Source organism: Periplaneta americana, chromosome 11 (genome assembly GCF_040183065.1).
Source record: "Periplaneta americana isolate PAMFEO1 chromosome 11, P.americana_PAMFEO1_priV1, whole genome shotgun sequence".
Taxonomy (NCBI): domain Eukaryota; kingdom Metazoa; phylum Arthropoda; class Insecta; order Blattodea; family Blattidae; genus Periplaneta; species Periplaneta americana.
The window spans coordinates 20,529,691-20,547,744 of NC_091127.1; the positions used below are offsets into that span (position 1 = coordinate 20,529,691).

The following is an 18,054-nucleotide window of genomic DNA, read 5'->3' on the forward strand; positions in this document are numbered from 1 at the left end:
ACGACACAGGGAATTACACTCTCTTATTAATGCAATTCAGAACTCACTAGACATAATCTTATAATTTTTTAACACTAAAAGATGCACAACATTTTATATGGGTGCTATTATTTGAATTGGCTCTTCTGTTGCCAAACCATTAAGTTTTTTTTTTTCAGAATATGTATGATAAGACTTTCTTATGTTAAATTCCAGCGTATGGGCTATTCCAAAATGAAATCGATCAGTAAAAAACCTCGCATTTTTTTATACTCTAATTTTTTCCCTACTTATACAAGGTGCTGAGGGGAGTGCATTTTCAAAAATATATTATCGAAAGTCAAACGGTTTTCGTATTATTGAGCGATAAATTTAGCGTATTTTCAGGGGCGGCTTTCGAAGAGGGGCTGCGGAGCTGCAGCACCCCCAGACATTTGTGGCCCTTGTCTCGTTTTATGTTGTGAAAAACATTTATTATACAGTCTCTATTTAGCAGCTCGAATTTTTAAAAACATTTCGCTCTCAATGACATGCACGCAGTCGTTATTGAAGTCACTTCCTCCCCTGGTGCTGCCAGAGCGAAACCAGAGACAAGGACTATAGGGTGAAGCCACTTCCTCCTCTGGAGCTGCCAGTCTCGTCTCGGATGCTTTGCGCATTAGTTTTACCCCTCCTCCCTGCTGCCCCTTGCCATGAATCCAGAGTTTCCAGGTGCTGCAAAATTTGCAGCAGTTTGTCAGTAGCGCGCAGTTTTAAATACATTTTCTTTAATGTTGTGAGTATAACAAGTGCAAAAATGTTTAATTCTGTACAATATTTACAGTCTATTCAGTTCAGTACCTTAACAATTCAGGAGAAATGTGAAATTAAGTGCCCATCAGTTGAATCTCATAATGTAAAGAGCCGCTAAACAAAATACAAAGGCTCGCATATTTTTTGATAATTTATCCAGTATCCCTGCTTTCTTCTCTCGATCTCCATACAGTCTGTATTAGATTAATGTGTTTCAAAGACAATTCCATCAGCTGAGGCAACAAGATGGATTTAAAATAAGAACAATAAATGTTGTTCATGAGAGGAAGGAGCCATTGCTAGAATGTTTTCAAACCATAATGGAATGTGAAACATCTAACAACATCACAATAAATGAGGCAAGTGCTCTGGTGCGTACTCTTGAAGATCCTGAATTCAATTTCTGGCTCAGTTATTTTTTTTATTTGTTGATGTGTCATGTATATATATTATACACCCAACTACAACATCGCCAGTTAGATATTTCTAAGGTTCAAATCTGCATATAAAAATTAAATTATGGTTTATTTAACGACACTCGCAACAGCAGGGGTTATATCAGTGTCGCCCGGGATTTTGTCCGCAGGATTATTTTAAATGCCAGTAAATCTACTAACATGAGCCTGTCTCATTTAAACACAACTTAATAGATAAGGCGCATGGAACTAATCTTTAAATAAAGTAAGTTGCTTGGTTTATTTTTGTATGCAGCCCCCCTTAATTCAATACCCACGAGCCGCCGCTGCGTATTTTATAAAAACAAGCCTCTTTCAGCACTCAGGACTCTGGAACCATTTACTGCAGAACATTGAACGAGAGCTTATTTTGAAGCTGACATTTGGTAGGTTATGTTAAGAAGTAATCCTTATTTTTTATTGTATACAGAGAGACAGATAATTTGATTTTACTTGCTTTTAGGCTTTTCGGCCATTTGTAAAAATGTAAAAAAATATTGAGAAAAAACTTTGCATTATTAAGAGGGATTCGGCATTGTTTGCTTAGTGGCTCGGCAATAAGTTTTGAGGGTATTAAATAAATTATTTTCACACGCCTAGACTTGAACGGCGCAGTACCCCATGCACTGGCCGAGAGCTGAAGATAAGCGAGCATTGGGCGTCATTTTACTCCTGTGTTTATGAAAACCTGTGATAAAGCTAGCCCAGCCATGACTACTAGACGACATATCACCCGTTTGTCTCCTGGCCTTGCTTGTCTCGACTACCTCCCGTCTCACAGTCAGCTGGTTAGTTCACGCGCGTACTATTTATTTTCTTTATTTTATATTTTCAATACTTTCTTATCAACGTACCACCAGTAAAAAATATGTGTTTATTTGTACTTTCAATGCGGAATCTAACCATATATTTTAAAAATATTTTTTCGTGGCCAAAGGCGTCTTAATGAAGAAAAATCTAAATTTCTCCATTTCCATAAAAAGTAAGAAAAACTGTTTACATGTCAATATAAACTTTAACTTCTCAGCATCAAAATAAACCATGATTTTGATCATTGGGTGAAAGGGTTTCGGAGCCACAACAGTTTAAAGTTGCTAATTTTATGAAAATACGATAAATTTAAATATTATTAATTTAAACACTATTAAGTTCTGTTGCCTCAAACTTTGTACAAAGCATTATATCACAATTGTCAACGGACAGAAAAAGTTTCATTGTATTTAAAAATTGTAAGGTCAATTTTCTCTATATTTCAGGTCAATTTGAGATGGAATAGCCCGTACATTATTAAATTCTAACACACAAAAAAATACATCACATTAACATACGAAAACGAATACACACACAAGATTGCAACCTCATTCAAAAAATTAAATTACAACATCGCATACAGAACAAATAACACTCTACAGAAACATCTCAACACACAGAAACAAATACAACCACACAGGAGTATACAATCACAAATGTAACACCTGCAACAACTTCTACATAGGACAGACAGGCAGATCATTTCAAACACGTTACAAAGAACACATCACAACCATAACAAAATTACAAAACACCTCCACATATGCAGAACACATCACAAATGCTAACCACACCTACAGAGACATCGACACAGACATGGAGATACTACATATCCAACCAAAAAGCCAGAAACTAAACACACTAGAACAATATGAAATATACATACACACGAAAACACACCCCAACGATATTCTCAACACACAACTCAATTTCAGAACACACACATTATTTGACTCCACTTTACACTACACGAACACACCCTCACAGGAAACAAAATAAGAGGCACCAAGACAGCAACGACCAGTTCTGATGATAACCCATAATAGGTCGAAACATGTAAACAAGGTACGTTAGAATTTAACACAAGAAAGTCTTATCATACATATTCCGAAGTGATACAGTGTTAAAAGTTGTATAATCAAGATGTAATAAGTTTTTCTTTTGTTACAACAAAAATATGTTTCAATGTTTATTAAGTTTACAGTGTGATGAAAAATACCAATCTGCATGCTTTCGCGCAATTTCTGGGGGGGGGGGGGGACTTACATGCTAAAGCAGATTCCAAAGAAATCTGTGACAGTGAAAGTGAAATAGTAGTGCACACTATAGATTGACAAATCGAACTGAAACCCTCAACTACGTGAGCGCTGACTGTCTTGGGGAGGAGCAAGTGAGAAAGCACGGAGGGGGGGTAGGGAGAGAGCACTATGCACTATACTTGCAGGTCCACTCACAGTTTGTCAAACCTGCTAACAAAAGCATTAAAAGGTTGACTAGTTGCCTGCAATGCTAGCATAATGGATCCTTCCTAGCCGACAGTCAAGGCAAAAATGAAGAATCTGTTATTGTGGTAATACTGGAGAGTGGTTCTTCTATTGGTCGCGATGCCCACACACGCCGTCTCAGACATTTACGTGGTGATTGGTGACTGAATGACGAGGAGCGAGGGAGAGAGAAGAAAGAAAGAGAGAGATTCCAGAAGTTGGCGTGTTTTACGGGGTTTCACTTTAAGTTGTCAAACTATAGTAGTGCATCAATTTGGTTAAAAAATTCCAATGCATCAGACACAAGCATGACAGACAAATCTCGGATGGAGAGGTCACCTGATGATGAGAATAATTTCAAATCATTTATATAAGCAAAAAATTGATATATCATTTATATTTTTAGATTCTTTAAATAGTCTTTGATGGACTATTGCTTTCCAGTTTTGCTTTATTTCTTTCAAAGGCCTCTCCAGTTTCATATAATAGTGTCCTGCAGACACAGGGTGTAAAAAAATCATGATTATTATTTTAAAAATAAAAAACAATGATTTGTTTTATTTAAATCGGATTTTTTAAAATTAAATTCTTGATACAGTTTCAGTCATAATATGTAAGGAATATAAATCACTTCATATACAGTAATTGGTATTTACATACAGAAAGTCAATTAACTTTTAAACTCAATTATCTCGGAATATCATTTTCAGTTATACACCCTTGTTAGTGTGACGTCCTCAATTGAAGAGTCCACTGCAAGAATGATGGATGTCATTTGGAATACATTTTGCAGGAGAAGCAACTGAAAGTTTGAAATGCTTAGCGCTCAAAGCTTAACTGTGATTTTCCGATCATTACTGGACAATGACTATCAGTGTTTATTTTAGTAGGTTATTTTACGACGCTTTATCAACATCTAAGGTTATTTAGCATCTGAATGAGATGACGGTGATAACGCCGGTGAAATGAGTCCGGGGTCCAACACCGAAAGTTACCCAGCATTTGCTCATACTGGGTTGAGGGAAAACCCCGGAAAAAACCTCAAACAGGTAACTTGCCCCGACCGGGAATCGAACCCGGGCCACCTGGTTTCGCGGCTAGACGTGCTAACCGTTACTCCACAGGTGTGGACACTATCAGTGTTAATGCCATATAACTCTGTATGTACATTCTATATGTCTTAAGCTATGCATTGACAGTCTTGGTTCATTTTCGACAAGAAAGTGACATCCATCATTCTTGCAGTGGACTCTTCAATTAAAAATCTAGTTTCTAGCCATTGCAGATGCGATTGGCATTCAGTGAGTCATATCTCCTTACTATAATACTGGGTGTTCAGTTCAAGGTGTGTCATGGCTCGCTGTATGCCGTCATGTGGCTGGTCGATGAGCCTAGAGAATTCAATCTTCCTACACTTCCGCAGAGGTGTATTACTTATGCGCCAGAGAAGTTGCCTAGCAAGTACGGCGTTCATTCAGAAGAGTACTTACCGATACGTACGGTAATGCCGGTAGTGGCAGGAATGTGAACTGTTTCGAAACATGTACTGAGGTGAGTTTTTTTCTTACTGTCGGGATATGTGGAGAGGGTTAAGACGATTACTTACGTATTTGTTGACATTGATTTCGACGATCAACATGGACATGGAGCATTTGATTTGTGTTGTGGAATGTTGCCATATGCAATCGATGATAACAAATACCCTGCGTACGACTTGGCCGCGCAAAACACAGTTCGAAAGAGGTTATGGTAGAACACAGACTGTACAGACCGTCATCTGTTGCTATGACGTTCAAGTTATACCGTACACGTTCTCAAGTTCAGATTGAAAGCCTTGATTAATAGGCAACTTCTCTGACACTAAAGCTGAAACTTGCTTCAAATCGCTGACTCATCAACAGTGACGTCATGACACACTTTGAAATGAACACCCAGTAGTTATGAAATTGTAGTTTATAACAGTTATTTTTAATTATAAATGATCTGTTAGTAAATCTATATGTAAATAAAACCTAGTGCAATGCACTCACATTTTGAGGCTGGTTCTGTCTTGCTTTGTTTTCAGACTTGTCTTCGTTGTCATCATCAGTAAGAAATTCTCTCTTTGGGTATGGAATCTGACATCCAGCAAACACACTGAAAACAAAACACACTCTTATGTGTAAAACTCTTTTATTACACGCAAGTTTTAATTTGAAAATAAGTATCTGATACAAACACACATCTCATTATATTTACAAGTTTATAAACTGTAGTTGTGGTCAAAGACAAAGTCTATGAGTACAGTTTCTTTAACCATAATGCCAATAAAAGCATGTCTACTCATTCTCTTGTAGCTGGTAGAATGAATTCTGGGAACAATCTCGTAACACGATCACAAAAGTATATGCAGTTCTAGAATATAATATTTTTTTTATTCAATATCTATTTCTTTGTCTGTCTCCACAGATAAACACAGTTTACTTTAAAATACTGGGTGTTCCTAAGGTCTCTGATCGATTTCACTCATTAAAAACGCAAAAAAGTATTAAAGATAACTTGTGGTTTTCTGTTTTGCAACTGTCAACTAAAAAAGTTTCGTTCCTTTGTGATCAGTTCATTTTTGATTATTGGTAAAGGCTTTTGACAAAGTGTCTAGACCAAAATTGTGGAATATATTGAATGAAAAGGGAATCCCATTACATTTGATAGAAGTAATTAAAGATATGTACGGAAAAACAAAAATAGAAATAAACCAAAGAGAACCTATAAGAATAACAGGAGGAGTTAGACAAGGTTGCCCATTATCAACCACTCTTTTTAATATATATCTAGACGACATGATAAGATCATGGAAACAAATAACAACAGGAGGAATTAATTTAGGAAATATGATAATAAAAACGTTAGACTTCGCAGATGATCAGATTTTAATTGCAAAAACAGAGGGCGAAATGCAGAGAATGGTATATAAATTAAACGAAATATCAAAAAAATACAATATGGAAATATCATCAGGAAAAACAAAGGCAATGGCTTTCAAGGGCTCTTATCCAGTTCGGACAAAGATAATTTTAGAAAATAAAGCAATAGAACAAGTCTCAAAATTTAATTTCCTAGGTTGCGAAATAACATACACAACAGAAACAGATATAAATAACAAGTTAAACAAGTTTAACTATATAACAGGAACACTAAAAAGAACCTTGAAAAATAAAGCCAGAAAAGACTCTCTAATGAAATTATATAAGACGATGGCAGTTCCTACAATTACTTATGGATCCGAAACATGGACAATGACGGCACAACATATAGCTAGAATACAAGCTGCTGAAATGAAATTCCTCAGGCCAATAGCAGGATACCAAAGAACAGATAAAAAACACAATACAGAAATAAGACAACAACTAAACGTAGAGGAACTAAATACAACAAATTGGGAAAACCACCTAACAAGGATGAAGGACAATAGAATACCAAAAGCAGCATACAATTACTCACCACGAGGAAAAAGGAACTTAGGAAGACCTAAGAAAAGATGGAGGCAGCAACAATTTGGAGCCGGAACAGGCTAATGAAAGGCCTAAACCGTGACGTAGAAGAAGAAGAAGAAGAAGAAGAAGAAGAAGAAGGTAAAGCCTTTAGTAAGTCTGCAGGTAAAGCATTCCAGTCCCTGATAGTACGATTGAGAAAAGAAAACTTTCCAGTGTCCGTCCTCTGTCTTCTTTCCCTGAATTTATGTGAGTGGTTATGAAACCTATGAACGAATATTGGAGAAAGCGACTTTTGACCCACCTTGGATTTAAGTGCAGCTATAACCAAAGCATTTACAATTACTGAAATGTAAGTTTAAGAATGTTACAAATTTAATTTGTTTGCAGGGTTGTTCTGTAAGATAGTACTGTACTGTACTTACTCTTGAGTTGGCAGTGGTTCCTCTTGGAAATATGCATCTTGCATTGCTTGTTCTGAAGTGATTCTTTTCGTAGGGTCCATCAGAAGTAGTTTCTGGAGCTGAAACATGCAACAACACACGTAACAGAAGGTGCGATCTCAGATGTATGTCATTCCAGCAATACAAAGTTATCAACTAGAAAAGTCTTACATACCAAATGGAATGCCTTGCTATCAGGTTTGATTTTGTGTCTGTCCATGTACTTCACTAAGGAACAATTTGAGTAACTGAAATAAAAGAAGAGAAAAATGTATTTCAGAATACTCTCATCTCACATGTCAGGTTCCCTATTAATAGAAGCTAAGCAACGCAGCAATTCACATACTTAGCCCTTTTGAAATCTTTGAGCAGTGTTGGATGTTCTGGCATCTTTTTGATATCTTCCCAGTCTTTTTCTAAGGGAAAGCCCATAACATTAAATATCCTATCTAGTTGGTCGTGATGATATGGATTACTAGTTTTAATATCTTCTTGTCGACAGTGGAATATAGGTTCAGAAGTTAAAAGTTCTGCAAATATGCATCCTATAGCCCAGATATCTGAAAATATGAAAACAATAAATAAACACATGAATATTATAAAACTAACTTCCAACAAAATCTCAGTAACACGACTAAAGTAGTAATTTACTACTTCAGAAAAATGTGAAAGTATAAAGTTTGATGTCAAGAACGTGCAGGCAACTTCCTTATGTAATCTTAAAGTCACATTACAAAGCATACAATGGGCTGCAATAAATAGTAGACATAATCTTACTTCTCAATTCTTTATATACAGAGTGAACTATAAGTAATGTCATTAATTTTAGGGAGTTATTTTTTCATATATTTCAAGTGAAAAGTTAAATACAATTTTGTGTGGATAAGCTTCAGGGCTTCTACCGCGTTGTCTTGGTGTTGGTGGCTGAAGTTTCGACCGCTGTGTTGTGGTCATCTTCAGAGCAGTTGTTGGATAAGGAAATAGTCGAAAATCGAAAAAATCGAAAAAGTGAGGAGAATATGGAGGAAAAATTTAAAAGGTATGCAAAACGCGTCCTTGCAAGGGGTTGGGGGCTGTAAAAAACTAAATATGTGAACTCCAAGCCTGTTGGCCACTAGTCTCACTCCGGGTTACGCTGCTCCACTGAAGGAGCTCTAGAAAATTTTGGAGGGGAAAACCGAAAATGGACGTAACCTCTCAGGTACCACATACGCGAGGGGGATGGAAATGTGATCGAAATGATCACGGGACGGGATGAGAAGGAGATGGCTGGTTTGGATCTGCATATTGAAATGAACTGTCATTTCGCAGTGCAGAAGGAGTCGAGAAGACTCTGTCATCTGTTGTTCGATGACAAGGCAGGTGAAGACCGCCAGGAGAGACGCCGTGAATTCTGAATCTGCAAATTCAAAGGTTCCCTGTCCTTTCGCATTGCGACTACATGAGTGACCTTGCACATGTATTCCATAATTTATCTACTCTGAACTAGGGCTTTAAGTTGTTTGTTAGAAAAAGGGGGCTTATGGGGAAGGGCATATAGGTCCGTGGCCCATTTCTCTTAGGGCTCATCCTGACATTTGTCTTAACGCCTTAGGAAAACCACGGAAATACTTTAGGCAGGATGAGTTGTCTCAATATAAGAGACTAGCCAATTTGGCTTTTAGGTAACAGGTCGATTGATTATGAATTTAAGACAGATGTAATTAATAATTAATTTTGAATAATTAAGGGGTTCATGGGGATATGAGTGCAGGTCCGTAGCCCATTTCTTTTAGGGCTCATCCCGACATTTGTCTTAGCGCCTTAGGAAAACCACGGAAAAACCTTAGGCAGGATGAGAAGGAAATAGTCTGCGAGCTCGTATATATATATATATTAGTCTCGATAGGGGTGAGTACTTGCGGTGATAGGTCGTAGGTTCTCCTTCTGGCATCTGATTGGTCCTACATTGTCCAATCTGGTTGAGGTCTGTATGAAGGGGAGGATTCATATTAAATACTGGCCCTCATAAGGTCCGAAAGAGTGACCTTGATACCGTCCCGATGTCCAGATGAAGGGCGCTGCGTACATGTGGAGACCTGGTTTCTCGTTCCTAAGTATAGGTCGTAGGTTCTCCTTCTGACATCTGATTGGTCCTACGTTGTCCAATCCAGTTGAGGTCTGTATGAAGGGGAGTATTCATATTAAATACTGGCCCTCATAAGGTCCGAAAGAGTGACCTTGATACCGTGCCCGATGTCCGGATGAAGGCGGGGGGGCCAGTATTTAATATGAATACTCCCCTTCATACAGACCTCAACCGGATTGGACAATGTAGGACCAATCAGCTGCCAGAAGGAGAACCTACGACCTATCACCGCAAGTACCCATCGAGACTATATATACGAGCTCGCAGACTATTTCCTTATCCAACAACTGCTCTGAAGATGACCACAACACAGCGGTCAAAACGTCAGCCATTAACACCAAGACAACGAGGTAGAAGCCTGAAGCTTATCCACACACTATGTACACCAGCTGCGGAAGCCTACGCGAACACTTAAATACAATTTTGCTCGTTTTTACTTCCTTTTCGAGATAAACATTGTTTTATATGAAACATTTCATAGCGTGTTTTGGGAAAACCATTGATTGAATTCCCATTATGCTCAGTCAATTTTAAGACATCAGTGTATTATGATAATGAATTATTGAAAGAATTTTAGTTTTGTCCTTTGAATGTGCAGAAATTTGATCTGAACAAATGTAACATTTTAAAATTCCTTTTCGGAATGAAAAGTTATGTTTGTTCGGATCAAATTTCTGCACATTTAAAGAACAAAACTAGAATAGTTATTTCAATAATTTATTATCATAATACATTGCTCTCTTAAATTAAATGAGCATATTAGGAATTAAATCAATGGCTTTCCCAAAACATGCTATGAAATGTTTCACACAGAATTTTTATCTCGAAAAGGAAGGAAAAAAAAAATTGTATTAAGCTTTTTTGTTTGTAATATATCAAAGAATAATCCCCTCAAATTAATGACATTATGGTCATCCTGTATATCAATGATTATTGTTGTTATTGTCGGACCATCGGATCTGTGCCCCTTCAGCGCTGTAGTCGTTCTTGGAACAGTTAACTCCTGTACTCACTCCATTCCACCCGCTTTCCTCCCACCACGTTAAACAGCAGGCCATGAACCTTGCCAAATAGGGATGTTGCCAAACTTCCGTCAAACGGTGTCATAAATAACTGGTCCTCCATGCTACAATATTATTTCTTTCAATCAAAATACATCTTGTATTTCTATATTTTTAAACCTAAATCCCATGTCTCGAATCACTTTCCGTAGTTTCTCACTCCAACCTTGGAAATTACTGCTTCTCTCACAAGCTTCAGTAATTTCTTCAATGTTGAAACTTCTTTTTGAACGGTATAAAATTCTTGTATCTTTCTTCTTAAAATACATCGGTTTATATCATCTACAATAATTAAAAGTTCCTTGGTCTGTTCTTCTCTGGTGATTCTAGCTTTTCATCTCCTGCACAGACTCCCTCTCTCCTGATTTTCTTTATTAGGAGTTCTGACCTGTCTATATAAATTACATAAAATATTGTATTATTAGTATTAGTTAAGTAAGTAATTTTAATACATAATCAATTGAAATAAAATAAGCCTCATCTGTGATATCAGTTGCTCTTTTCGTTGCCTGATTTATAGGAAACAGATATTGACCGGTTTGTTTCTCTTCAACGCAAAATGCTTTTACGTACTTGCTTAATAATATTTCTTTCGCCACTCCGTGCTACAGTATTCATGTTAAGTTGACAACATTGGACTGCAAGTGCAAATATTGTAAACTGTCCCGCAAGAAGGCCAAAATTGTGAGTAGTGGGGGAGAGAAAGGGAGAGAGATAGAAAAGAGAGGGATAGGAATGCAGGGAGAGAAATGAATTACCGAGGCTTAGAAGGAATTAGGGTTCAGTTCACATATCTTACGGGGGCACAGATCCAATGGTCCGACTATAACCGAATTACATCAGCTTCAATATTTAAAAAAATAACGAGTTACAATTATTATTCCTCTGATTGAGGTTCTGGTTGATATGTACATATATTGTCAGGCAGTACAGTATTGCTAGCTACAATTTTTCACTGGATTGGGGAGCACCTAGACTATCAAGTTCTCAAAACAATTGAATAAGCTTTACCTATAGCTTTTGTGTAGTGCCTTGCTCCCAGCAGCAGCTCAGGAGCTCTGTACCAGAATGTTACGACCACTGGATCCAGATCTGCCAGAGGCTTTAATGGCGCATTAAAGAGTCTAGCAAAGCCCATATCCGCAATCTTTACACGCCCTCTTTCAGGTCCTTCGCCCATTACGAGGATATTTGCTGGTTTCTGAAACCAATCCACACAAATGTTAATTATATTGTTTAAATGTCTCTTTATAATTTTGTACAAAACACTTATCCAACCTGTACTATTATATGGATCGGAAACATGGAGTTTAACTAAAAAGGAAAAACACAAATTAATGGTTTTTGAAAACAAAGTATTGAGGAAAATTTTTGGTTCAATTTTTGACTCGCTTGAAAACAAGTGGAAAATTCGACACACTAACGATATGCACAAACTTTACAATCAACTGTCAATTTTAGATATAATACAGACCAGAAGATTAAATTGAGCAGGACATGTTATACGTATGGATGACTCCAGCATTACAAAGCTATTACTGTATATATGAACACCTTTAACAACACAAGGCCACTGGGAAGACTCAAAGTAGATGTAAAGATGAAATTCAGAAGGAATGCATGGAAATGGGAATTACCAACTGGGAGGAACTAGCAAAAGACAGAACAGAGCGGAAGCATTTTGTGAAATCGACATGGAGTCGAAATGCTCCATAATGTCATTTGTTTGATTGATATTTTAACCTAATGAAGAACTGAAGAACTCAAAGACGAGACGTTATAATAATGATATTTATATTAAACCTATGAATTTTGACTAATGATTCCAAGTTCTCTTCGGTTTTGGAACACAAAATTGTGAACACCCACAATATTTTATCACAAACCGCAACTGTGTATAACTAAAAACAACAATAAGTGAAGATACTGATAATGGAAAAACAGTTTTTATCTACAACTAAAATTAAGAGATGTGATCTACAAATAATTAGAAACAAAAATGATAAATAAACATGTATACTTTGCTGAATGAATGTTTTATTTGATTGCAAACATTGTCTTACCAAGTCTCTGTGCAACACCCAGTTGGAATGCAAATAGTGTATTCCATCCAGGATTTGATACAGAAGCGATTTCACCATTCCTTTAGGAACCATTACCGGTTTCTTGTTTGCTTTAGCTGCTCTGTGGAACTTGATAATATGCTGAAAATTTAAACAGTGATAAGTGTTTGTTTAAGCACACATGAATGAATACTAAATTCGAGCATAACTGCCATCCTGGAGTTCAATATTTCTTTACAATGTCATCACCGATTGCTAGATCTTTGTAAATGCTGATATATGTTACATTAATTTGTTCACTGTTCATTATGTAACATATTATTTGGAAACATTAAAATTCCCAATCTATATATAAATACAGTGCATACATTTTATCTTTCCACGCCTGCATGTGTGCAGCTGTGCTGTACACTGCTGCTTCCATCCATGAATGTGGAAAGATAAAATGTATGCACTATATTTTACAGGACAACCGTATTCAATGGAAAGTATAAACTTTGCAATAGGCTTAACTGAACTTCTTGAATAACAATTCAACAAATTTTGATCATGTAGAAGTATGTGCAAGCAACCTCATTCACATGCAGGATACTCCACAATGTACTGGCACCCAATGTAAAACAATGTTTTAAATCTAAAGACAGGAAATAGTATTGATATTGATTACAAACAACAATAACAACCTTCTAATTTAATATCATTTTCAAAAGTGTGGAAACTTACTCAATTCACGCCAGTGGAATGTTGTTAAGTACGAATATCTGATCCTGTTATGATATAAAGCTCAGTTCAAACTCGACTATAAGCACACAGAGAAACAAACTGGTAACATTTAAATCATGTTCTCTTTATTACCAAATAAATCTTAAGTTTTATTCATATGGGAAAGGTTTACGAGATTCAACTGCTAGAAGCCTCTAAATTAGAAGTCAGTATTTGTAATAAACAAAGAAAGCACATGCAGGAAGGTTTATGGCTCAAAATAACCCCTGAGAAGTCCGACGAGTTTTTGGCTATGATAAAATTATGTTTATAAGAAGGATATCAACTAGCATTAAGTTGGAAGTACAATGCATTATTTTACAAGAATTATAGCTTCATACAGGGTTGCCATACGTACGACTATAGTCGTACGCATACGACTATTTTGACTAATTGTACGAGGTACGACCGCACTCTATGTCGTACGCAATTTTGTACAACTATTTCACTGAAAGGAAAAAATAATTGGGAACTTATAATGTTGGTTTATAATTAAAATAAAATTGATGGTTAATTCGTCCCTTTTAGACAAGTTTTCTTCATTTAGTATGTCCTGAACTAATATGAAAGAAACATGCTTTTACGGGGGGGAATGCTTTGAAAATCGATCTGGTAACTACAGTATGCCTGCCATGTAAGTCAATAATTTGTCATCTTGAGCTCTAGGTTTTACGTATACGGCGCAGTTATGTCAAAGTAATACTACGAGTTTAATTTTATTAACGTCCTTGTTTATTCGATAAAGGAAATCTTTTATCAATTAAATAGTACCGCAGTAGCATTAAGAAGTCTAAACACGCCAACATTATAGAGGTGTCGGGTTTGAATCAGCTGTAGATGAATTAATTTGATATATTTTCAGCCGCCGCATTGATTGATACTAAAACAGCCTATCTGCCGCTGCGCCGGCCAAAGATCAAATTCTGCTGACTTTATACATAAGAAAGTTGATTCTAACTAGGCGTCATCGTGCACGCCTACTGCGATGACAGTGTTGATGATGAAGAAATGGGTGGTGATTTGTTTCAATGCTGAATGTCATTGTGGATGTGAACCATAATTAGTAGTATTTTTAACTGGAACTAAAATTTACTGGCAGATATATTTATTTTGCGATTCTTTATCAACTGCGTAATGACATGAAGGTGATAATGCCAGCGAAATGACTCCAGCGCCGAAAGTTAACCAGTATTTGCTCTTAATGGGTTGAGGGAAAACCCGGAAATAATGTCAACCAGATAACTCGTCTCATCCGGGATTTGAACTCTGGCCCGCTCGTTTCACAGTCAGACGAACTAACCTTTACTACACAGTGGTGGACTAGAAGTATATTAGGAAGTTGAGAAATGTACGACAATTTTATGCTGAAGTACGACAATTATCATAAGTTAGTACGACGGTTTCGATTCCTTTATCTGGCAACCCTGGCTTCATATCTCTACAATACTCGTCTAGCCAATATGGCATCATACTTCTTTCCTGAGGTCCTATGAGCAATATTAAAGTCTCAGCTTTTTATGAATGAATTCTACATCAATATTATCAAAATCTTCCATCACAAGCCTCTCAAAAAATTATATTATTATTATTATTATTATTATTATTATCATTATTATTATTAAGGCAATTCTGGTGTTATACCGTATATTTAATAAAATTTCGTACCACCAAATAAATATCTCTAAAAACTGTACTAGGTAATTATTAATAATAAGAATAACAATTATATTATTAGCTTTATTCAATGATGACGAGTTATTGTACGAGAAGGTACATATTATCAAGGTTTAAGTACTATTTGAATTCAATTTACAAGCCATATTATTTTTTTTAATTCTTTTCAGACAAAAAAAAATTATACTCTCTGTTAGCAAGTTGTTACAAATTGGTGTTCATATGTGGAAAATGGTTTTTATTTTTATTTTAGTAGGTTATTTTACGACCCTTATCAACATCTCAGGTTATTTAGGATCTGAATGAGATGAAGGTGATAATGACGATGAAATGAGTCCAGGGTCGAGCACCAAAAGTTACCCAGCATTTGCTCTAATCTGGGTGCAGGGAAAACCCCGAAAAAAACCTCAACCAGGCAACTTGCCTCGACCGGGAATCGAACCCGGGCCACCTGGTTTTGCGGCCAGACGTTACTCCACAGGTGTGGACTGGAAAATGGTAAAGTAAAGTAAATAATGTTATGAAAAAGTAGACACAAAAGTTGACAGTTCAGCAACTCATATTCTGCTTGAATGTCAATTTACAATTTCACTGTCTTGATCTACCAATAGTCAAATAAAGTTGGAGAAAAAGTGACTTGCTTCAAGCACTTGACTCCTGTACATTATCCCCATCTCGATTATGCTTTAGACTGAAGCAATATTCAGTTTTAAATGTTTTTAACTGTCAATAAATAGAACTCAGCATTTGAATAACACAAGAACTGCGAGTACTTCTAAATGGTTCTGATGATATTATGGTTTGATATATATGAAACCAAAATCTATTTAAAGAAGAACTCATACATACCCACAGATCATGTTCGGCATAATCAAATAATAACCACACTTTCCTATCATTATGGGAAAGGAAGACTCTAATGAGGTTTATCACGTTTGAATGTTTTAACTCCCGTAACAACTGAAACAGAAAACAAAAGAATATTTATAATTAGGTGACTGCCAACAAATTAAACTACGACACATATAACCATCTTAATATGCTATAATTTTACAATTGAGGAGCTTATTTTTAAAACAAACCTTATCCATCCCATAACTTTGTGAGAAATCACGAAAAACGTTTTTAGGTCTAAAATTTCTTCCCTGCTAGGCAAGAGACATTATGAAATCAAAGAGGTTGGGTGTATATAGAATCAAATGGGAGCATGAGACTCTTTGATTCCAAAGCTGTAACTAATATTCTGTCGCAATTTTTGCTGTTTACAAGAGTAAGTTGGATTTCAATAGTCACTTTTAACGCAAGATTTTAGTGGTTTACAGGGCGTTCTGAAGCCAAATCATGACAGTTGTATGGGTGAATATTCTGAAATAGGTAAATGTATGTCCTGGCTGATTTAAGGAGTTTCTTGAAAATGTTAACTGATTACTTTTGCGTTTAATTAACTAACTCTCACATGTTTTAGTTGGAAACAAAGCATAAAAGGATTAATTTTAAAATTTATAATTAAAAAATAACGTTCAAACGTCAAAATGTAACTACGGTCCCTATGTCTCCAACTACATTTTACTCTGTTTTACTAAGTTTTTCTCGTTATGTTTCGATTTGATTTTATTTCCCCGGCCAAGATTATAAAAATAAATAGTTAAAATACTTATGAAAGATAGGAATTGTTGTTTGTTTAATTCTGAAAGGACACAACTTTAACGTAAAGTTTGTCCCCAAAAATTTCGTAACGCCGGTCCCTCAAAATAAAAGAGCTACACAAAAGACAATTTTGCTTCATGTGGTAAATTTTAATGGTTGGTAGTGATGAGAGATCAACATGGCGCCAGTTAAAAAAAACTTTTCGTCCATTGTCGTAATTTATTTTATTGAAAAATGCAAAAATCATCACTGATGACGGAATGTTATGTTTTCTATTGATAACACCGGTCCCAGGTGGCATTAAATATAGTTTGTATATGTTAAACTTTCGTAGTACGAGGCCTGTCTAAAAAGTATCCGACCTTTAGCCAGAAAAAATATTTCAAATACCTGACGGGGTTGGGACCCTAATCCCCTTCAAAGTAGGCCCCTTGTGCTTGCACACACTTAGCCCACCGATCCTTCCACTGCCGGAAACACCTCTGGAAGTCTTCTTTTGGAATGGTGTTCAGTTCCGTCATCGCGTTCCGCATTATCTCTTCTCTACTCTCAAAACGGGATCCTTTCAGTGGTGTCTTCAATTTTGGAAACAACCAGAAGTCGCAAGGAGCCAGGTCTGGAGAGTAGGGAGGTTGGCGAACGGTTGTAATTCCATGTTTGGCCAAGAAAGTGTGGATCAATTGGGATGAATGTGCGGGGGCGTTGTCGTGATGCAAGTGCCAGTTGTTCGCCGTCCACATGTCTGGTCTTTTGTGCCGAACTGCATCACGGAGTCGCCAGAGAACATCGTGATAGTACTCCTTTGTCACTGTTTGTCCTTCCAGTGCGTATTCGTGATGCACAATTCCACGGACATCAAAGAAAACAGTCAGCATCACCTTGATTTTGCTTCGCACCTGCCGCGCTTTCTTCGGCCTTGGAGACTCGGGATGCTTCCATTGCGACGACTGTCTTTTTGTTTCTGGGTCGTACCCGTACACCCATGACTCATCTCCAGTTATCACGGTGTTCAGAAACCCAGGATCAGTGTTGGCAGTGTCCAGAAGGTCCTGTGCAATGTCACGACGGAGGTCTTTTTGTTCCGGGGACAACAACTTGGGCACGAATTTCGCAGCCACTCGGTTCATGTTCAAATCATCACGCAAAATTGCATGTGCAGAATCTTTACTCACTCCAACCTCTTCGGCAATCTCCCGCACAGTCAAACGACGATCTGCCATCACCAAATTTCGCACCCTCTCAACAACAGCTGCACTCCGAGCAGTTTGGGGCCTGCCACAATGCTG

At 36.8% G+C, this 18,054-nt stretch overlaps 1 protein-coding gene across 2 annotated transcripts in view; it reads right to left on the reverse strand.

Annotated features, from left to right (window-relative positions):
• Cdk8 (cyclin-dependent kinase 8) overlaps window positions 1–18,054 on the reverse strand; it is a 29,697-nt gene that overhangs the window by 5,834 nt on the left and 5,809 nt on the right. For both annotated transcript variants that reach the window (XM_069839121.1, XM_069839122.1), the window contains exons 3-9: window positions 15,971–16,081; window positions 12,686–12,826; window positions 11,634–11,823; window positions 7,780–7,993; window positions 7,609–7,681; window positions 7,416–7,513; window positions 5,551–5,656 (exon numbers count right to left, since the gene is read on the reverse strand). In XM_069839121.1, coding sequence (XP_069695222.1) covers window positions 5,551–5,656; window positions 7,416–7,513; window positions 7,609–7,681; window positions 7,780–7,993; window positions 11,634–11,823; window positions 12,686–12,826; window positions 15,971–16,081 — 933 coding nt within the window. The remainder of the gene's footprint in view (window positions 1–5,550; window positions 5,657–7,415; window positions 7,514–7,608; window positions 7,682–7,779; window positions 7,994–11,633; window positions 11,824–12,685; window positions 12,827–15,970; window positions 16,082–18,054) is intronic.